This window comes from Serinus canaria, chromosome 23, assembly GCF_022539315.1.
Source record: "Serinus canaria isolate serCan28SL12 chromosome 23, serCan2020, whole genome shotgun sequence".
Taxonomy (NCBI): domain Eukaryota; kingdom Metazoa; phylum Chordata; class Aves; order Passeriformes; family Fringillidae; genus Serinus; species Serinus canaria.
This window is the reverse complement of record NC_066336.1, coordinates 4,446,864-4,469,177: the sequence shown is the minus strand read 5'-3', so window position 1 is coordinate 4,469,177 and position 22,314 is coordinate 4,446,864. Positions and strand designations below refer to the sequence as shown.

At 63.5% G+C, this 22,314-nt stretch overlaps 1 protein-coding gene across 1 annotated transcript; it reads right to left on the bottom strand.

The window, feature by feature from the left end:
* Positions 1 to 904: 904 nt before the first annotated feature.
* Positions 905 to 20,570, bottom strand: KCNQ4 (potassium voltage-gated channel subfamily Q member 4). The gene is made up of 14 exons (XM_050983199.1): positions 20,299 to 20,570; positions 11,910 to 12,000; positions 11,198 to 11,324; positions 10,551 to 10,726; positions 9,254 to 9,379; positions 9,046 to 9,156; positions 8,840 to 8,935; positions 8,556 to 8,644; positions 7,373 to 7,528; positions 4,622 to 4,842; positions 4,434 to 4,536; positions 4,214 to 4,345; positions 3,836 to 3,974; positions 905 to 3,717 (listed from the first exon to the last, which is right to left on the bottom strand). The coding sequence occupies exons 1-14, from the start codon at positions 20,568 to 20,570 to the stop codon at positions 3,499 to 3,501; spliced, it is 2,058 nt and encodes a 685-aa protein (XP_050839156.1). The 3' UTR covers positions 905 to 3,498.
* Positions 20,571 to 22,314: the final 1,744 nt, after the last annotated feature.

Below are 22,314 nucleotides of genomic sequence, written 5' to 3'. Positions count from 1 at the left end.
TCCCTGCCCGGCCGGGAGCATCTCCCGGCGCTGCCAAAGGATTCCTCGAGGATGCCTCACGGCAGCCAGGACGGGAGCACCGCGGGTTCCCTGGGCGGCCGCGGGCCACGGGCCACGGGCTCCTGGCTGAGCCCACGGGGAGGGGGGGTGCCGCGGCCAGGGTGGGCTTCATGCCGGGCAAGTGGGGAGCACCAAATCCCGCCGGGCACGGGAGCTGCCTCCTCCCCGGGAGCCCGGGGTGTTCTGGGCGCCTGAACCAGGGTCCTGTGGAGCCCCTTCGGCAGGGAGCCCCTCTTCCAAGCGCTCTTGGCAGGGCCTTTTCCTGTGAGCGCGTCCTTGGGCAGCTCACGCAACGCGGAGCTGGAGGCTGGAGCGCCGCAGGAAGGAACTGAGTCCAGCCCAGTCCGTCTCCAGCATGACTGGACTCGCAGGAATCCACAGTGAGTCACGAATTCCCCCAAGACCCCCGGAGAACAAAGCAAAGCCACTGGCACAAAGGACATCCCTGGCCACTGGTCTGTGACCTTGTGCCCCCGCCAGCTCCCTGACAGCTCAGAGACGCCGTGGGGTGCTGCGGGAGCAGCTGACCGTTCCCGTAACAGCCCTGTCCCCCTGCCAGCTGATAAGAGGCGCTGCGCGGAGGCGGCAGCGGCGACAATCCAACAAGTGTTTGGAGCATCCCCTCACCCCGTTCCTGCGGCTGGGCTCCGGCGGGACGCGGCCAGCTGGCCCTGCCAGGTCACAGCTCCCTCTGTGTCACTCTGACGCCGGCTGCGTGTGTCCCCTCTGCGGGGAGTGGCAGCCTCGGCACACGTGGGGCAACCAAGGTGGAGAGGGACAAAGTCCTGCCGGGGCACCTTGGGCCCATGTGACGGCGGGTGGCAGAGCCGCGGGCTGGCACACCCCCCTTCCCTGCCTGTGCCAGCGTCCCCGGCTGTGCTGGGGGAGGGACAAGCTGCCAGCACCCCGTCCCCGCTGCTCAGAGCCACGCGAAGACCCCACAGCCGTCTGGCTGTGAAGATCCCACAGCTGCAGGGATGAATCCCTCCAAACCCACCGGGGAAAGCCGCCCACCCCTCTGGGAACACCGCGAGAGGCCGGTACAGTGCCCCCCAAAGCCAGCCCCCCCAGGGGTCGCACCCCACACATCGGGCACTGGGCGGAACCGGGTGCTGGAGCCCCCCCCGAGCCCCCATCCCCGGGCCGGGCAGCTCTAGGGGCACCGGGACGCTGTGAGCGGGGCACGGAGGTGCTGCCCCCGCAGTGCTCGGCTCCGAGGAGATCCTGGAGAGAATTTCTTGGCAGGAGGAAGCCAGGAAAGGCAGGGACGGAGCCACGGCCAGCCCCGGCTTCCTCTCCGGCCAGCGGCACGGGAAGGAGCCGCCTCAAGCCCCGACATGGCTGCAGGACGTGCTGTCCCCCGGGGGTGCCAGCTCACAGCCACGCGGTGAAGCTTTGCTGTCCCTGGAGGGGTCTGGGGGCTCCTGGGGAAGAGGCTCCACCCTCACCTCCCTAGGATGGCATTGGCGACATCGCAGCGACGTCGCCATTTGGGGGGGGGAACACACCAAACAGGCAGGGGGGGCACAGCCCTTCCCGGGGCAGCGACCCTTCCCTGTAAGGTGCCCAAAAAGCAGCGCACGGGTCCTTCTGCAGTGACACCGACCCTGCAGCCCCACACGCACAGGATGGAGCTGGAGCTGCGCTCTCAGTCCCATCTCGGTGGCTTTCTGCAGCTTAAGGAGTCAGGGAGGCGTCCGGACATTTGTGTCCCCTGGCGGACATTTGTGTCCCCTGTCCGCGGCTCGGTGGCAGGGCTGGAGTGCCACCTCTCGGGAGCTCCGGGAGACAGACGGCAGCAGGCGGGCAGCCTCTACTCCAAATTTTAATGAAACAAATAAGTTAATAAGTTAATCAAGTGAGGTAACTACCGCTGGCTCGGGGGGGTCTGCGGGGACCAGCCAGCCCCGGGAGAGGGGGGGGGGTTCTAAGGGTTAATTCCTGCGTGCGGCTGCGGGCAAAGCTGTCACATGCACCTCGCCCCACGGCCACCCGCCCAGCGCTGTCCCCTGGTGTGGCACCGCCCGGGCACCCCCGGGGCGAGGGCAGGGGCAGGGTGGGGGGGTTCAAGCAGCCCTGGCACGGCCCGCGCTGGCCACATGCACTGACGGGGCGAGGGAACGAGCAGGGTCGGGAGTCCCCCGTGCCCGCAGCAGAGGGACAGGAGAACGGAGTGACATTCCCACGGTGCCAAGGCCAGAGAGGGGGAGCGGTGGGAGCAGCCCAGGAGAGATCCTGGCACTGTGGGGTGACCACCGAGCCCCCCTGGAGCCCCGTATGGGCACCTTGGCACAGCCCCAGCCTTGCTGGACTGGGAGCGGGGCAGTGCAGGGGACTGGGGCAGCTCGGGAGCTGTGGTGGCTCTGCTGTAGGTGACATGCAAGGACACCACCCTGTGGCAGGTCCCCTCCAGGCCCGGCCCGTGCTGCCCGGACCACAGAGGGGACAGGGACAAACTGAGCACCGCAGGACCCAGCAGGGAGGGAATCCTCTAAGCAGGAGCAGGGGCTGGGACACAGGGGGAGGGAACCCTCCTTGGGGACAGCACCTGTCCCCACAGCCCCTGCTCAGCTTCCTGGCTCCAGAGCCACCCTCGGGTGGAGATTTCCCCCCGGCCCTGAGCCCTCAGGGTCTCCAGGGCCCTCCTGGGCAGCACAGTCCAGCCCTGGGGGCTGGCAGGGGGTTGCTTATTGCCTATGGCCCCTCGGGTTGCTCTTCCCAGGGGTGTTGCATATTAAGACATTATTGCATAAATATATATATATATATTGCCCTGGGAGCATGCACGGGCAGGCAGAAGGCTCTGCTGTGCTTCTGGAGAAGTGCAGCCTGGGGAAGGGGGGACAGTCCCCTGCTCCCCACACTGAGGACCCTCAGTGACACCGGTAAAACCATCCTGGGTCGTGCGCCCACACCCCTGCACTGGCAGCAAGAGGGAGATGGGACCTTGCATAGCTGGTGGGACCGGCTCAGCTCTGGGGGACCAGGCAGGACCTGTCCTGAGAGCTGGGGATGGGGTTCAAACCAAACCCCAGGGGATGGAGCCAGCCTGGAGCATCCCCACCACAGCTGGGGAGCACCCAGGACCCCAGAGCTGGGCAGGGTGTCATCCTACAGGAAGCCAGGAGCATCCCAGGAGCACCCCAGAACATCTCGGGAATATTCCAGGAGCACTCCAGGAACATCCCAGGAATATCCCTAGGAACATCCCAGGAATATCCCCAGGAACATCCCCAGGAGCATCACAGGAGCATCCCAGGAGCCTGGGCTGGCCATGCCACAGTGCCACAGGCACCCTGCTGCAGCCGTGTCCCCGCAGAGGAAGACTCGGTTCAAGTAACACGGCGAGGGGACAGCGAGGGGACAGCAACGGGACAACGCCACGCCTCCCCCAGCGCCCCATCCCCGGCGGGCCGGGTCCATCCCGCTGCCTCCTGCTCAGTCCATGTTGGCGCTGGCCGACCTGGAGATGCTGAGGGTCTGTGCGGACACGGAGATGTCCTCGTGCTCCGCGGGGCTGTGGTAGTCCGAGGTGATGTCGGGCTCGCCGGGCGGCGCCCGCACTGCGGCCAGGCTGAAGGAGTTGGTGGAGCCCTTGCGGAGGCACTGCGAGTAGAGGCCGAGCAGCAGGTCCAGCTTGTGCTCGATGGATTGCACCTGCAAGGCCCGCGGGGTGGGGGCTCAGCCGGGCCCACCCCCGCTGGAAGGGTGGTGGCGGTGGGCTCGGCTGTCCCTCCCAAGGGACGGTGACACTGCCGGGGTGTCCCCTCCTGACCTGCCGTTCCACTTTGACCACGCGCCCCATCATGCTGAGCTCGTCCACCAGCTCCGCCTCCAGCGCCGGCTTCTCCCCCTTCTCCCGAACCTTCTTGTCCGCGGGGAGCGCCCGATCCCTGCCCACGATCTGGTCCACGCTGCCAGGGAGGGAAGGAAGGGGCAGAGCCCATCCATCACTTCCGAGGGCTCGGGAGCCCACCAGGAATTGCCCCAGGGAGGGAAGGAAGGGGCAGAGCCCATCCATCACTCCCGAGGGCTCGGGAGCCCACCAGGGATTGCCCCAGGGAGGGAAGGAAGGGGCAGAGCCCATCCGTCACTCCCGAGGGCTTGGGAGCCCAACAGGGAATGCCCCAAGGTCACCTGCAGGGTGCCTCACCGCGTCTGCAGGCTCTTGATCCTGCCCAGCATGTCCAGGTGTCCGGCCGAGTACTGCTCGATGACATCCTTGACGTCGTAGGGACGCAAGGTCTCCTTGAACTTCCTCTTGGCCACCAGGAACTTCAGGATCCTGCAGGGACAGCCGGGCTGGAGGCAGGGACGGGGTGCCCGGGGGCACCTATATGCACGCTGGGGGACACGGGAGGGGACAGTCCCACCTGACAGCCCGGATCAGGGTCTTCACTGCCGGCATGATGTCCTCGAAGGTCAGGTCGCAGGGGGAGTTCCTCTCCTCGCCACTGTCCTCCGGCGGGCAGTCGGCTGCGGGCGCCAAGAGCGGCTGGATGGCAGAGCCCCAGGGCTGTCCCCAACCCTGCCAGCCCCGCAGTGTCCCCCAGGGGCTCACCCTCAGTGGGGGTCCGCGGCTTGAGCCTCAGCGACGCTCGGAATCGGGTGCGGTCGTTGAAGCTCCAGCTTTTCTGCACCTTGGTGGGACTGGAGGCTTCGGCGACGTCCTCGGTGCTGGGGGAGCGGTGCAGGGGCGGCCCCAGGTGCTGCTGCCGGCCGCGGCTGCCCTGGCGCTGCGAGCTGCTCAGCCGGATCCGCTCCTTGATGCCCATCTTGTTGCTGCGCGGGGACAGCGGTGTCAGGGCCGTGGGGACAGGGACAGGGACAGGGTCGGGGTGGCCCCTGTTTGAAGTGGGGGTGGCCGTGCTGAGCTCACAGAGAGCCCCCGGTAGGTGATGGGGGTGAACCAGGCCAGGAGCAGGCAGGTCCTGCAGGGGCAGCTCTGGGGTTGTTCCTTTAAATCCCTATTTTTTTTTTTGTCCCAAGAGCAGAGAAAGGAGGTGACAGACAGGGAGAGAGGGGACAGACAGTCGTGGCAGCAGGGGACACACAGCAGAGCCACCACTGAGCTGAGCAAGCTCTGCTCCTGCTCCATCCCTGCTGGCACGGGGTGTCCAAACCCGGCCAAGCTGCTTCCTCCTCCTCCTCCTCCTCCTCCTCCAGGCTGCACCTCCCAATCCAGGCTCTGCTCCTGCCCTACCACGAGTTCTGCCCCCAAACCCAGCTGCAATTTCGGGTTGGGGGGAAACACCAGGCATGGTTTATGCAGGACCTACTCAAAACCCCCATCTTGTGTGTGATGAGAGACCCCGAAGCAGCTCAAGGGGACACACAGGGAAGGACCCTAAAGCCGGGGAGGACAGAGTGAATCCCACACCCTCTGCAGGACAGGCTCCATGAAACCCTGGCGTTTGGGGACATTCCTGGACTTCCTCAGGCAGGGCAAGGCAGGGATACAGGCAGGGTCCTGGCAGGGATAGATGTAGGGAAAGAGGCAGGGTCCTGGCAGGGATTCAGGCAGGGATACAGGCAGGGATACAGGCAGGGATTCAGGCAGGGATTCAGGCAGGGATTCAGGCAGGATCCTGGCAGGGATAGAAGCAGGGTCCTGGCAGGATCCTGGCAGGGATTCAGGCAGGGATTCAGGCAGGGATTCAGGCAGGGATTCAGGCAGGGTCCTGGCAGGGCATGGAGCTCCCAGACCTTCCCCGTGCTGGCAGGGGGGCTGCACATCCCACCCATTCCCAGGCTGGGAAGGGCTGTGTCCCAGGAATCAGGCTGCAGCACACAGCTGGGATTTATGGGATCTATGGGATTTATGGGATTTATGGGATTTATTCAAGGGCCGGAGGTGGTTGCCACCAGCCCGTGCTCATCCACGTTGCAATGGGGAAACTGAGGCAGTAAGGGACAGCGGGAGAGCTCAGCCCAGGCCATGCACAGCCTCCCTGCCCTGCGGAGGGACCCCCGATCCCGCTTCCACCCCCCGTGCCTCGGTCCCAGCCCTGTCCATGCCGCAGGCAGGCAGGCAGGGGGTGCATCCATGCATCCCGAGGCTCCCGCTCTCAGCGGGACGGGCAGGACACGGTACCTCCGTCTCCACGTGCCCCACGTCTGCAAGAGCCTCCTCTTACCACTAAAGATGGGGCTGGAGGGGCAGGGCAGAGACACAGGAGAAAAGAGAATCAGCCCCGGAGCGTCCCGGGCCACCGCCCGCCCGTTCCCGCGGTGCCACCGCGGGTGCCACCGCCCCGCCGCCGCTGCGAGGGCAGGATGCTTGTGTAGGTCCTGCATAAACACCTGGGCGCTGTCTCGGCTCTGCCGGAAGGATTTGGGGACAATCGCCGAGCAGAGGGACCGTGGTGGCCCCGCCGGGCCGGGGTGGGGGCTCCCCGCGGCCGGGGGCGAGCGTTACCTGAGGCGTAAACACCTGTGGGGCTGCGCGTCCTCCTCATTCCAGCTTGGGGGCGGGGGAGGGGGCATGGCGGGTTTGGGGGAGGGAGGAGGGATGGAGAGGAGGAGGAGGGTGAGCGGGAGAGGGAGGAGAGAGAGAAGATGAGATGTTATGAGAGGTGGTGCTCGCGGGGGAGATGGGCGGGCTCAGGGCCCCCAGGGGGGTTCGGTCCTTCCCCTGACAGTTCCTGGTTGGTCGCCGAGCCCAGGGAGGAGCCCCCCAAGCCCCGAACTCACCTGGGGGAGCGGGTGCCGCTCATCCCCACACCTGCAGCCTCAGCCCTGGCATCACGGGGGAAACTGAGGCACGAGGCCTCTCCCCCACCTAACCCTGGCGCTGTCCCGATGTCCTGGGGGGTGGCCAGCGTTGGTGGCACGCTGGGATCTCCTCTTCAGGCAGAGGGGACAAGGGACACGGTGCAGAGGCAGCCTCAAGCCCTCCCTTCTCTCCTCTCGGGCTCCAGGAGCCCTTCTCAGCCCCAGGTTCTGGGAATTGCTCTTTCCCGGGCTCTGGAATGCAGCTCCCTGGCTCCAGGATGGCACCACTGCCCCTGCCAAGGCGTTTCCTGCCACTCTCAGTCACCCTGTGCCACATCCCGGGGTCACGGCCACATGAAGAGGGCAGCGAGGTGACCTCAGGAAGGGACAAGAGCCCAGAGCGTGCCCTGGCATCAAACCTGCCCCTTCTGGAGCTGGGAGCAGCAGCAGGAGCAGCAGGGATGCCCAGCAGCAGGAGCAGGGACACTTTGGGGAGGTGGCACCTCGGGTCTGGTCTGGCAGTGACAGTGACATCTCAGGAGGGCACAGAGGAGACAGAGCAGAGAGGAGGGAGAAGACGGGGGCTGCCCCCTCCTACCTTTCCCCTGAACACACGGCCAGGCTGAAGCTTTTCTGGGCAGGGGTGAAGCAGTGATAGGGTGGTGGGGCTCTGTCAGGCCATTTTTTCACCTCTGAATTCCTAAATCCTCCGTTGCGGACCCGGTGCAAATGCTCAAACATAAGGACCAGCTCTCTGAGGTCGGGGTGAAATAAAAACGGGGAGAAATTCAAAATTTCCAAAGCAAACAAAACCAGCAAAGCCAGGCTGAGCAGCGCTGGGTCCTCCTGAGGGCAAACCAGAGCAAAACCAGAGCAAAACAAAACGAAAAAAAATCAGCATTTTTGTTCAAAAGATGGGTTCTTAACTGGGGGTGATGGGGCTGGGGAAGGGTCCTGGGGCAGGATTGCACAGAAGGAAGGGTTGGACGTGCTGAGGGGGATGGATCAGGCAAGGACAAATCTGGGACGGGGTGGGGACATGGGGACCTGTCACCATCAGATCCTGGGCTCCAGCCAGAAGGGGAAAGCTCAGAGCCAGCAGGGATGGAATCTGGCTCTGTGTGAATTCCACGGCTCCTGGCACAGCAGGAGGGGCAGCAGAGCCTCCAGAGATTCCCAGGATCTGGGGTGATGCTCGGGAAGTTGTATCAACCTCCAGGGCTGTGAAAGCTCTGCCTTTGGAAAATTGGGAGTGGGACAGAGGGATGGATTTGTCACACAGCCAGAGCAGGGCAGGCAGGAGGGCAGGGATGCTCACAGGGATGTGGCAAACCCTCAGGATCCGGAAAAGAAGTCTGGAAAACCTTTGGGAAGCCTTTGATGCACCCACAGTGGCAAAATCCCAGGGATCATGGGAGGGACAGGCTGCAGGAACAGGACAAGGGGCTCCCGCTGGATCCAGCTGGGTCCACACCTGGAACCATCTCCTGTCTGGCTGCAGCTCCACCACCACAACCCTGGGGTTCCCGAGGCACCACCCCGTTCCCTGTGGTGCTGGAGGAAGGCTATGGATGGAGTGAGAGGGGATGGGATGGGCGCTGTGAGGATGATGAGGATGAAGGAGGCTCCTTCAGCAGACTCCCATCCCGGGAAGGTGTCGGTGCTGCTTGACCCCACCGAGCTCCTGGGGGGGTTTCCACAAGGTCCCTCCTGGTTTCCCAGGCTGTTCATCCCCACGAGGACCCCCGGGAGCAGCCCAGCCCTGACCCCCTCCCGCCTACCTGAAGGCGGGCAGGAGGCTGTCGTAGTAACACCACGTGGCCGTCAGGTACGCCCGGCTGGCATCCGTGGAGTACAGGCGCCAGGCAGCCTGCAGGGAGCGAGATTCCAGGGAATGGGGACCCATCGGGATGGGAGAACCCTCCCGGACCCCTCCATCCATCCTGGCCCCCGCAGGATGTCGGTGCTGGAGGTGGGACCGGGAGTTTGGAGGGACAGAGCAGAGGAGGGGACAGCAGAGCATTCCCGGGAAGGGCTGGGGTGGGACACGCCAGCCCTGCCTCACCTGGATCAGGTTGGCCGCTGGAGTCCGCCTCTTCTCAAAGTGCTTCTGCCGATGCTGCTCCTGCACTTTGAGGGCGAAACCGGAGCCCAGGATCCCCTGGGGACGGGAGGGGACAGAGCCGTGAGTGCCAGCACAGACTGTGCCCCACACAGGGGTGGCTCTGCCCCTTCCCCCCCCTATTTTGAGCCTCTCCCAGCCCTACTCACGGCGGGCAGGGCGAAGAAGGAGATGCCGAGCAGGGCGAATCCGGCCGCCAGCATCCGGCCCAGCCACGTCTGCGGCGCTTTGTCCCCGTAGCCGATGGTGGTCAGGGTCACCTGCCCGGGGGCACAGCAGCGGGGGGGCCTGCAGGGCGCTCCCCCAGCACGGCCCCGTCCCCTCCTGTCCCCGGGGGGCCGCGGGGGCCGAGCTTACCGTGCCCCACCAGAGGGAATCGGCGTAGGTGGCGAACTGCACGTTGGCATCCTTCTCGGCCAGGTAGACGAGGAAGGAGGCGAAGATGAGCACCAGGAAGCCGATGTACCAGGCGGTGATGAGCTCCTGCAGGGCACATTGAGGCTCAGGGACACGCCAGGGGGTGTCCCTGGGTGGTTTTTTGTTGTTATTGCGCTAAATATTTATTTAGTTGTTTGCTTGGCACTGGGCGATCGGAGATTTGCACTGGGCAGTCTTTATATTGCACTGAATTTTACAAGTTTATGTTATATCACATGGTTTGTTCCTCCCCTCTCCTATCACATGGGTTTTCCCTCACCCACCCTTCTCCCCACTACCCCCGGGGGTCTCTCCCCTGGTTTACCCCACCCCTCGCCCCTCCTCACTGGTATCCCATTGGCTGTGCTCCTCTTCCTCCTCCCCCATTCCCCCGGGTATAAAAGTTTCCTGCCATGAGGCAACACCCTCTTTCCCATCTGGGAAGAATCTGTGTCTCCGCTCGAGTCAATAAACAGAGAGAACATTCGTCCCCACGCAGAACAGAGCCCCTGTGGTCTTTTGCTTTCATCCGTGTAAGTTCGTGTGGGCTGGGGTCTGTAGCTAGCTGGGCTGGACCCTGTCCTAGGGTGGCGTTGTGATGCTTGTGTCCCCATTCGTGTGCTGTTTGTGTTCTTTGTACCTTCTAGACTGGCTCTGCAGGGCGAATGTTTTGTCTTGGTTTGTTATCAGCTGCTCCCCCACGGCTGGTGGGACACACAGACAGGGCAGTACATGGTGCTGCTTTTGCTTTTTGCTTTGCTCTTGCTCCTCCTTTGCTCCTGCTTTTTGCTCCTGCTCATTAGTCAGTTTAGCTAAACACTCCGAATTTTCCCTGGACTGTTTTCCTTTCCCTTTTTGGACCCACTCAAACCTGCTCCGGACTGGGCCCTGGCAAACACGCAGAGTTGGCACCTTGTGGCTGCAGCAGCTGCCCCAGCGCCGGAGGGACTGATCACAGAGCCTCCACCCCAGAGAGACTTTCTGACTTTGTCACCTTTGTCAGAGCGGTGACAGAGTGGTGTCACCTGGAATTGTTCATTCTGTGTGCTGGGGGTGCTGTGCCTGTTAAACAAACAGGTTCTGTCCTCTTCTCTCAGAGGAATCCTTCCCAAACCAGTTAAGAGGAGGGGCCGTGTGCGTTCGCTTTCTGGAGGGGCCCCTTTTAGAGCTTTTCTCCCAAATTTGCCCTAAACCACGACAGACCCAAACAGCCACCAGTCTTTACAAATTTTCTCACCTTGCTGTGGGCGTAGACGACGGAGCCCAGCAGTTTCCAGGTGCCGCCGCGACGGTCCATGCGCACCATGCGCAGGATCTGCAGGAAGCGCATGCTGCGCAGCGCCGACGTGGCGAAGATGTTGCCCTGCGTGCCCGCGGCGATGACGGCCACCGAGGCGATGAAGACGATGAAATCTGAGGGGACAGAGAGGCTCAGGAGGGTGTTGGGGGTTATCTGATACCCAGACCCTGGAGAAATGACTTCTTTTTCCCACAGAAAATGGCCTCTGTTTGTGGCCACTCACCCTGGCAGACCATGCGGTGCCAAGTGAGAAATTTGCAAACTTTGCTGGATTTCTCCAAAACGAAATCTGCCAGCAACGAGGACCCTGCAAAAACCTTAGAGCCCCAAATGCCACCTTTAACCTGATACCCAAATCTTGGGGAAATTACTTCTTTTTCCCACAAAAAATGGCCTCTGTTTGTGGCCACTCGCCCTGGCAGACTGTGCTGTGCCAAGTGAGAAATTTGCAGTTTCCTGGATTTCTCCAAAACGAAATCTGCCAGCAACGAGGACGCTGCAAGTCCTTAGAGCCCCAGATGCCACCTTTAACCTGATCCACAAACCCAATGGAAATGACATTTTTTCCCGGTGCCAGCCCCTACCTATCACGCAGAAGGGTTTCCTGGCGAAGCGGAAGCGCCCGCGCCAGCCGCGGTAGCGGCAGCAGCAGCCGGCGGCCCACACGCGGATGATGTACTCCATGCCGAACACCACGATCATCACAAACTCCTGCCAGGGGAAAAGGGGGAAAAAAGGGATAGAGAAAGTGGAGTGGCTCAGATTTGAGGGGGGGAAAAGTGAATTGGGCTGAGTGCAGCACGAGGTGGCCCCAGCAAGGCCGGCGGAGCCTCCCCGGGGGATGAGGGGGGTGGGACGGAGCCGTCGGGGCTGGGAGGGAATCGCTGCTCTCCTCCTGGCCCCGAGCTGGGTCCTTTTCCTCCTCTGTCAGCATTGTCCTCCTACCTCTCGCACAAACAAGCCCCCGTTCTGCTTACTGGCAGGAAAGTCACAAGGACCTTCCCGATTTAGTCTCCGTCACTCGGGAGAAGTCCCTGCGTCAGCTCTTTCTGACAGTTTGGGGGAAAGTTGCCTTTTTTAGCCCCTCGTGCCCTGCCTGTTCCAGCGGTTGGTGCACAGAGGGACAATGGTGGGACGGGCCACCCCGAGCGCTGGTGACACCCACGGCCAGGCCACCCCCGAGGTGCCATCGCGGTGAGGTCACAGGGGTTCTGTCCGCGGTTTTGCCCCGATTCTTTCAGGGTATAAAGTAGGGAGAGGAAATGCGAGCGGCAGCGCCGCTCCTGCATCACTCACCAGGATGAAGAGGCACTGGTTGGCCAATTTCTGGTGCTCCTGGATGGTGGAGAAGACCGACAGCACCAGGCAGCTGAAGACGAGGAGGAATCTGGAAGGACAAAGTGTCAGTGGTGGCACAGGGACAGCCAGGGGACCCCAGCCCACAGTGCTACCCCCTCTCACAGCCTGAACCCCCAGCCAAGACCTCCCCAGGCCGTGGTAGAGCCACTGGGGACACGATTTGCCTCTAGATGGTGGCATGGAGCCTTTGGGGAGCCCGGGAGCTGCCGTGGGGCTCGGCGCCAGCTCTGCCGCAGCCCTGCAGCTTCTTAATTAAAGGCAGGGAGGGACACGGGGGGTCTGGCACTGTGGGGGGCTCTGGTGCTGCAGGAAGGAGAGCAGAGCTCCTCAGGACTGTCCCCAGCATCACTGTCACCGTGGGGACCTGCCAGGAACTCCTGGGAGGTGTCAACCCAGGGGAAAAGTCCCCAGGAACAGCTCTGAGGCTGCTCCTCCCCGAGCGCCAGGCTCAGGCACGAGGGGCTTTGGCCCATTTAAAATCAGGAGGGGAATTTAAAAAAAAAAAAAAAAAGAAAAAAAGAAAGTCGACTCTGAAGCTGAAGCAAATGAAACCTCCAAAAATACATTTTTTTCCCCTGATCCAGCGATTCTAAAAAAGGAAAGCGGAGGGCTTGTGCCACCAGCCCACGTGACACAAAGGGCCACTCGCTGCTTCGTCACCACAGTTCCGGGATGGCACGGGGGACCACGGGCACACCACGTTGGGTGGCACTGGGGACCACAGGCACACCACATTGGGTGGCACTGGGGACCACAGGCACACCATGTTAGGTGGCACTGGGGACCATGGGCACACCAAGTTGGGTGACCCTGGCATGGCCTGGCTGAGCCCCGGTGGCCCTGGCACGGCCTGGCTGAGCCCTGGTGGCCCTGGCACCTTGGTGGCACCCATCTCAGCCCCATGGCTGTGTTCCCATGGTGACAATGCCCAGAGGCCACCAGGGGTGGACGAAACGTCCCCAAAACAACAATGAAAACCCAGTGGGGAAGGAGAAATCTCCTCAATGAATCCAGGATCTGTGGGGGCCCAGCCCCCCCTCAGGAGGACGTTCCCATCTCTTTGTGCCCTTGATCTGGGATTTTGGGGCAGAACCAGCTGCCTGGGCCATCAGAGGGGTGAATCCTGTCCCTGCTGTCCCCACTGTCCCCGTGCCACTGGGAAGGCACCAGGGGACACAGCAGAGAGGGGCCGATGCTCTGTCCCCCAGTGGGACCCTCCAGGACCCCTCCCCACTGACCCCACAGCCCCGTGTGGGACCGGGGGCTCTCAAACCCAGCCCTGGCATGAGGGGGACGAGGATGGCACAGCCTAAAGGGGACAGTTGGGTCCTCTTCCCCAAAATGCTGCTGGAGGTGGGACCGACAGCAAAAAACCCCTCAGGAATGGGAGAAGGGCTGGATGCAGAGCAGGGAGGTGGGAGAGCTGGAGCCAGGAAGGGGCCAGGGGTGTCACAGCCGTGTCACCACCCTGTCCTCACTGTGCTGCTGCTCTCCCAGGCGCTCCTCACCCACAAGGCAGAAGGCTGGAGCCGGCTCCTTCTCCCTCTGAATTATTAATTGGGTTTTTTTTCCCTCCAGCTCAGCAGCTCTGGAGTGAACCCCCACAGGGAACAGCAGCAGCCCCGTGGCACGGGCAGGGGGTGCCAGGCTCTGGGCTGAGCAGCAAACACGGCGCAGGGCAGAGCTCAGAGCCTGGTGCACCATCAGCAATAAAAGATTATCCAGGCAGGATTTAGCAGGCAATTACACGGGCAGCGGAGCACGAAGCAGAGGAGAAGGCAGAAATCTCCCAGCCTGCAAAGATTTGTGGGGTCCCCGTGCCTGGGCACACGAGGGGACTTTGCTGTGGGTGGCCCTGGCTCTGGAGCACCACCGTGATGGAAACCTGCCCTCTCTGCGGGGTGGGGGAACCTCCCCTGCAGGATCTGGGGAAGGGTCCGGGCAGGAGAGGCTGGGAAAGGAACTTTCTGGGAACACATCACCTGCTAGGAATTAACTTGTAAAGCCTGGGCAAACGCCCCGTCCCGGCTGCCGGCAGCGCTTAAGCGGCTTAGGGGAGGGTCAGATGCCTGGAGGCAGCGAGGGGAGCCAGGAACCAGCATCCCCCATCCCTCCCGGGCAGGAATTCCGCTCTACCAAGCACCCAGGGGGGGTTTTACACCCTCAGCCCTCCATCAAACCCGCCTGGGGACCGGCAGTGCCAGGCTCCTGCTCTTCCCACCCTCCAAGGGGAGCTGGAAAACCGAGGAATGGGGAGGGGGCAGAGAGAGGGGGGCAGGAGCTGCAGGGCTTCCCCATGGCTGGGGAGGGAGGGAGCAGAGGCTGAGCCGGTGCTTCACCTTTCCCGAAGAGAATTCCCATCTCCAGCCCCCTCCCCGCGGGGTCCCCCCCCCTTCCCAGCACATGTCACTGCATGGACACGGGGACAGGACCCGGCTGGAGCAGAGCCCGGCCCCAGCAGCAATGAAACCTCCCCAAAACAATAATGAAAACCTGGCGGGGAAGGAGAAATCTCCTCAATTAATCTTCATTAGGGTGGGCTTTGCCATCTGCTGCCGCCCGAGACGGCCCAGGAACAGGTGAGCCGGGAAAGCTGCTGAGCTCAGGGGAAGCAGGGCCAAGTCGGCCTCCCTGCGTGGGCAGGCGGGCACCAGCGGGCTCCCAGTGCCCCCCAAACACCCCTGGGCAAAGGGGCTGCGCCCCAAAACAGCCTGGGGTGAACGGAGGGACCGGGATCCTCGGAGCTCGTGGGGCGGGATGGGGATGGAACGGCCCGGCCCTCAAGGATTCATCCCCAAAGCTCCGGGACTGGCACAGGGCTGGCACCAGCACTGGCAGGGCTGTCCTGGTCCCACTTTGCCTTCCCTCTGGGACTGGCATGGGGGTGGCACCAGCACTGGCAGGGCTGTCCCAGTCCCTGCTTTCCCAGTCCCTCGGGGTTGGCACAAAGGTGACACCGGCACGGACAGCACTGTCCCTGTCCTGCTTTGCCCAAACCTCTGAGATTGGCACGGGGGTGGCACCAGCCCTGGTAGGGCTGTCCCAGTCTCACTTTGCCCTCAACCCGGGATTGGCACAGAAGTAACACCAACTCTGGTAGGGCTGTCCTGGTCCCCACTTTCCCAAACCTCTACGACTGGCACGGGGGTGGCACCAGCCCTGGCAGGGCTGTCCCGGTCCCACTTTGCCCTCAACCCGGGATTGGCACAGGGATGGCACCAGCCCTGGCAGGGCTGACCCGGTCCTTGCTTGCCTTCCCCCTGGGACTGGCACAGGGGTGGGCACCAGCCCTGGCAGGGCTGTGCCGGTCCCGCTTTGCCCTCGCCCCTCGGGGATGCCCGGGCGGGGGCACAGGCGGCGATAACCCAGCAAGCACCACCCGCCGCAGGACAAACAGCTCCACCTCGGGACGAGCGAGCAAACCGGCTCCGGGAAGGCACGGATCCCTTCCCTGGCAGCACCACAGCGCCTGGGCCGTACCCTCCAGCTGTGCCACCTCTGGAAATCCGGGATTTGGACCAAAAGTGCCCGAGCGCCGCTCCAGCGGGGATAGGGATGGTGTTTCACCCTCCCGGCTCCCCAGGCCGCGAGGTTCAGCTCCGTCTGCAGCTCTATAAACAGCACAGCCCATAAATCCCCGTCCCTCGGCCCCGCAGCCCTCCAGGAGAGGTGGAGCAGGCGGCCGGGGGATATAAATAACCGGGCTGTGGCGGCCCTGTTTGCGCCCGTAACCATGGCACGGAGCGTCCCACGCCGCCCAGAAGAGAAGCAGAAAAGCTCCGAGTGTTTCCCCACGGGCAGAGGCACAGCAAAGGCCGGCACACGCTCAGTGCCCGGCCCCGAGGTGTTATCAGAGCCGTTATCAGGAGGGTGCTGCTCTCAGAGCCCCGCAGCCCCAGCAGAGGCAGCACCGGATGGCCCCAGCAGCCTGGGGAAGGCTGAAAGCAGAGCAGGGATGCAGAGCCTGTCCCCCACCCCATGGCAGCACCCACAGGGTGACATCCCACAGAGCACACGAGCCCTAAAACCTTGGTGTTTTGGGAGGAGAATGTTGCTGGTGGCATCAGCTGGCACCCCTGTGGCAGCCAGCTCCCCCCGTGCCCACGGGGAGCACGGTCACAAGGCTCCTGCGGCCGTGCCAAGGCGCTCACACGGAGCAGCCGGGATAGTTTTGCTCTTGGATCATCTGGCAAGGAACGGGCTGGAGGGGGGGAAGGAGGCAGAGTGTTTTCTGAGGCACCCCAGCAGAGAGAGAGAGATCGGGGCTGTCACCCTCTGCCAGCACCTGAGGGGACATTTGGGGCACAGCGACCCAAAGCTGGGACCCTCAGAGAGTGGAGGGGAGGTTTGGGATTAAACTGAGGGGACAAAGAAGTAAAAACTCTCCAGCATCACCCCAGCACCCCACTGGGGTGCCAAACTGGCATCTCCTGTGCCAGCCTGAGGGGTCTGGCTGGAGCAGGAAGAGGGAAAAAAGAAAAAAACCAGAAGGAAAAATCAATGCACCGTTTCATGTTGCGCCGAAGTCGCTTAATTTTATGCCCCGGTGACACCACATGGGGCTGGGGAAAATGCTGTGCCGGCTTCTCCTGCCGCTGGCATTGCCCCTGGAGCAGCTCCCGTTTCAGCCCCAGGCAAGGTGGCCCTGGGGGCACAGCCCCTGCTCGAAGGGCACGGCCTCCAGCCCCTCTGGTGTGGCCATGCCACCAGCCCAGCTGGGGACACACACCGGTGACAGCGAGTTAAAACCTTCAACGAGCTGAATTCAAAGAGGTGGGAATGGCTGAGAGTTAAACTCAAGAGTTTAAGAGAGGTTGAAGAGTTAAATCCAAGAGGTTTTTTCAAGCAGGCGGTGGAAAGTCAGGGATGGAAGGATTTTCCTGCAATCCAGCCCGGCCTCCAGGCCTAGGAATTGCCCTGGAGGTGTTGGCAAGGGCTGGGCACTGGCCGTGGTGGCACTGCCAGCATGGCAGGGGGCTGTGACAGCCCCGTCCTGCCCTCCACACCCGGCTGGAACAGGAGCCAGGCTCAGGGATGTTCCAGGAGGGACTGGCTGCCACCACCCCCCTGGCCAGAGGGGGACACATCCCACTGCCACCATCCCAAACCAGCCAGGATTTCCCACTGGAGGCCAATCCTGAGCAGGGACAGCCCGTGCCTGGCATCCCTCACCCAGTGCCAGGCTTGCCCTGCGACTCTGCCGGGAGCTGCCACCCCTCTGTCCCCACAAGGACACCAAAAACCCAGCAGGGACAAGGCTCCCGTCCGTCCCCTCAGGGAAATTCCTCTCCCAGATGGGAAATAAACCCCAACAACCAGGGAAATTCCTCTCCCAGATGGGAAGTAAACCCCAACAACCAGGGAAATTCCTCTCCCAGATGGGAAGTAAACCCCAGCAGCAGCACAGGGAGCTGGGCCTGGCACAGGGGATGCAGCTCCAGGCGGGGGATTGCGGCTGTTCCTGGTGCTGCTGGCTCAGGCTTCCCTAATTTGCTCCAGGTGAAACTGTTCTGCATGGAAATGCTCCTCCAGGACTGGCAAAAGTGCTGAGCTGAGCTGCCGGTGCCCCCAGCAGCCGTTTCATAACCATGGGCACCGGCAGACCCCGGGAGCCGCCGGGAATTTGGGTGCCTGGCGGGTGGGCAGGGACAAACCACAACGGGAATAGCTGGAATTGGGCACCTGGAAAAACGTCTGGGGCAGCTCCAGGCTGCACAAAGCCCCTGGCAGGGCAGGCCCTGCCCACGGGCACACAGCTGTGCCCGTGCCAAGCCGCAGCAGCTTTGCCGGGAGCGGGGAAGAGCCTTCGAGGAGATTGGAAAAAGGAAGTTCTTATTTCGCCTCCTGGCTCTAAAGCCTCGGGCTTAATGCTCTGGGCTCCCTCCCGGATTTGCTCCGTAAGCTCCAGGGCTGGGAGTTCTCATTCCAAGCGGGCGAGGCACGGCTTGGTGGGGCCGGCCAGCGCCTCCCTTCACGGTCAGCGTGGGGCTGGAGGGGCTGGGGGACACCTCGGAACTCGGATTTCCACCTGCACGGGCTCCCATGTCCTCACCACCCCCCTCCCGGAGCATGGGGGGCTTTGGGGACATCCATCAGACCCCAAAAGTGGCTCCGAGCCCTCCCAGCCCCCCAGGCAGAGCTGCTGCAGAAATTATTCGGTCACCGAACCACTGAAGCCAGAGCAGGTGCCGAGATAAGATTTGGGATCAATTGGCCGACAGAAAGAGGCTGAAGTCGGTCAATAAACGCGATGGGCTCGGCCCTGCTCGGCGGCTCTGGGAGGGAAGCGCGTCACTTCTCAGCGGGTATTTCCATTTTAGCAGTTTTCAGCCCTGTCTCAGAGCCAGCCTGCTCGGGGGAGGCAGCGCTGGGGACCGGTTTGTGTCACCAGCGCTGCCCCGACCTCGGGCCGGGGGCTCCGTCCCCTCCCATGCCTCAGGGGGGGAAGGGGGGGGGGTAACACCTTCCTCCTCTTTTGTTAAAACCCGGGGATTGCGGCACACAAATCATCCCCGACAACTCCAGAGCCGCTGCAACAGCTTCGCAGCTCCCATCTGCTGCGAGAGAGAGAGAAAAAAAAACCCAACAAAAAACTTGGAAGAAGCCAGAAATGAGCAACGTTACGGGAGAGGCTTCGCAGAACAGATGTCTGCACCTTGCACCCAGCGCGGCGTCTTCCCACAGGATTCGGGGGGTCCCTGGCAGGACTCTGCCCTGCAGCTGCCTCAGCCCTAAAATTAAGCGAGCAAGTGAACAAAAAGCCTCCCCAGCGAAGGCTGGAGACGTTTGGCTGCTGCTGCCGGCGGCCGCACATCTTGTGGAACAAAGCCCAGCACCCGGGAGCTGCGGGCCAGGCACGCTGGGGTGGCATGGGAGGGACTGGGGGGGCTTGGGGGGGCTCTGCAAATGGGGCCGCTTGTCCCACTCTGTTTTTTGGGGGTAAAACGGGCTCAGACTGGTGTAGGATGCTCAGGGGTGGATATCCCAGCTGGGAGATGAGCAGGGGCACAGCTCTTCCACATCCCATGGGTGTGTGTGCCATCCATCCCCACTGCCTCCCCTGGCAGGGGCTTTGGCTGCCTTTCCCTGCTGGAGAAGCTCTTCCCAGGGTGGGATTTTCCACGCAGGGATTCTGGCTGTGGGAGGTGTGCTTACAAATGGGCCCCGGGCTCGTGTCCCGGCTCCCTGGGGAGCTCAGGTGCCCTTTCCTCCAGTGACAAATTCCTGCTGCCAGCTCGATGTGCTAACTTAGGCAAGACCCATTTTCCTGCCTCTTAACGAGCTCCGGCTCCCGCACCCCCCCAGAAACGACGCAGCCCCTCGGCACCGCTCCAGGTGAGAGGGAAGGAGGCAAAATTGTGCCTCGTGCCCTCACCGAAGGTCCGTGCCCACACCTGGCACACGCCAGGCAAGGAGGGAAAACACGTCCTGCCCCACGGCCCGGCAGTGTCCCCAGCAGTGCCACCGGGTCCCGCCTTGGGACACCCCCCCAGAATGGAGCCCCCTCTGTCCCTGCAGCCTCCAGGTGTGTTGGGGACCCCTCAGTTCTCTGTCGCAGCCCCCTCCACCCCCCGAGGCAACAAAGCCGAGGGGGTGAAGCTGTTGTGAGCCCTGACCTGAGCCCGCATGCCAGGAGCCGTGGGATGCTCACATCCAGCGAGGGAAGCTGAAGCAGAGCTTAGGAAAACACCCGGAGCAGGGAAAGGAGCAGGTGTGCTCCCGGGAGCAGAGCTCTGGCCCTGGGGAGGGATTTCCAGCTCTGGGGATCCACCCTCACCCAGGAACGGGAGCAGCTCTCGGGATACAGCAGGGACAAGATCACCCCCGCTGTCCCCATCCCAGCCGGACACGGCCCTGAGGTGGCACTTCTGCCTTGTCCCAGCAGTGCCACAGGTACAGAACAGCAGAGTGTCCCCGGTAACACCCAGGGCTGTCACCCCCCGCGGGTCCCCTGCCTTTGAGGGTCCCCCCCACGCTCAGAGACCCCGGCCAGGCACAGCGGCAGAGCGGGACGGTGACGCGGTGCCACCGGGAAGGGGCTCTGGGTCACCCCGGAGATCGAGTCCCATCCTCGGGGACGCGCTCAGCTCCTCGCCCCGGACCCTCCGCCACTGTCCCCACCCCGAGTGGCGGATCCCGGGACCGCCTCGGGCGGCAGGAGCGGCATCGGCGCGTCCCCCCCGCCGAACGCGGCTCAGAAACTTCCCGGTGGAGACCGGGGGGGCTCGCTGGGATCTCCGCGGCACTCCCGGTACCCCCGGTGCTCCTTCGCCGGGCAGCCCTGGGGGTGCGGGTCCCTGCGGCCCCCCCGGTGCCCGGTACTCACATGAAGACGTGGTAGATGAAAGCCCAGCCGCGGGGCCGCTCCAGCACGTTGTAGAGGCAGTTCTGGAGGCGGCGGCGGCAGCAGCGCGGGGCCCCGGCGGGGCGGGGGGCGGCCCCGGGGCGCGGCCCCGCCAGCAGCCCCCGGCGGCGGGGCGGGGGCGGCGGAGGGGGGGTCCCGCTGCCGGGGCCGGGGGTCCCCGCGCCCTCGGTTCGCACCGCCGTCAGCGCCGCCCGCCGCTCCCCGCCCGCCGCCGCCGCCGCCGCCCCGGCCATGGCCGCCCCGCTCAGGCCGCCGCCCGCCGCATGGCCCCGGCCGCCGCGGGACCCCCGAGCCAGCCCGGGGCAGCTCCCGGGGCCACCTGCCTTTAGCTGCCCGCCGCCGCCAACGGGCCCTCCCCCGCCGCCGCCCCGCCGGGCCGGCCCGCCCCGCCGTACCTGGCCCCCGCCCCCGGGGCTCCGCGGGACGGGGCGGGCGGGGAAAGCGCCCTGCGGGGCGGCGGCGGCACCGGGCGGGGAGGGGATGGGGCGGTGGGTGGGCGGCTGTCACCCCCGGTGTGGGTACGGGATCCTGCTGGGGACGGGGAGAGTCCTGGGGCGTCCTGGGGCACCGCATCCCAGCCCACATCCTGCACCTCGTCCCGCAGCTCATCCCGAACTGCGCCCGACACCGCATCCCGAACCGAGTCACATCCCAAACCGCATCCCAGCTGCATCCCACAACGCACCCCAAATCGAATCGCGTCCCAAACCACGTCACTGCCTCCCAAACTGCACCCCAAATTGCATCCCGAACTGGATCCCACAACACACCCCAAACAAACGGCGTGGAGCGAGAGTGAGCCTCCCAATCCCCACGGGATGGAGCATCCCTGGAGGAGATGGGGCATCTTTGGATGAGATGGAGCATCCCTGGAGGAGATGGAGCATCTCTGGATGAAATGGAGCATCCTTGGAGGAGATGGAGCATCCCCGGAGGAGATGGAGCATCCTTGGAGGAGATGGAGCACCCCCGGAGGAGATGGAGCATCCCTGGAGGAGATGGAGCATCCCATCCCCTCCCACCCTCCACAGACTCAGCCTCGAGCCGGGCTCCAGGCGTTTCCCAAGTTCAGCCCTTTGCTCTCCCTTCCACCTCAGCCTCTCACCAACACAGCGGGGAACTGAGGCAGGGGCTGGGAATTCCCTTTCCAAGCTGGATCCCAGCTGGGTCCGTGTGCTCCGGCACCTTTGGGGAACCCGAGTGCCCCCAGCGCACCCCTCCAGCTTCTCCCGGAGCAGAGATGAAGTTCAGGGCTTCGGGCAGTGAATTATTTAGTGGCAGCCAGAGATCCTGGCACAGCGCGGGGCCCTCGTGAGCACTGCGGGATTTGGGAGGTCTCGGCAATCACACACAATAAACAGACAATTTTATTTACTTGGAGGAAATGGTGCTGTTAAACCAACAATTCCCCCCCAAGGATGCCACAAAACCCCCACGCAGACGGGATAAGAGCCGTGGAGGCTGAAATGCTGGAAATCCAAACGAAATTCTCCTCTCCATCCATCCCTTTTTCCTGGATCCCCCTAAAAAGTGCATCCCAGAGCATCCCCCGGCTCCTCTGGCCCCTCTCCCGGCAGCAGCTCCAGCGGGAGCACCCTGACCTTCATCCCGCTGCATTTGGAGCAGCGCATTCCCCTCGCTGGAGGTTTGGGTTTCACCTGGGATTGATTCAAACCTCGGGGCTGCGGAGGGAGCAGGGTTGAGGTGACCTGGAAAGGACTTGGCTGTTCAAGGGCCGGGTGGGAATTGGGTTCTTCCTGGGGTTGGGGGTCCCCACGCGCAGTGGGCAGGTCCCATTCTCACCTTATCACCTGCCCAGATCCTGGGAATCTCCATCGATCTGGGAGCTGGGAGGTTTTGGGATGGAGCCAGGCAGTCTGAATCAACGTGGCACCAACCCATCCCTCAGATGGGGGGGAGGTTTTGAGAAGGCATCCCAGGATTTGCTGATTTTACCCCACACCTGCCCGGCTTCGG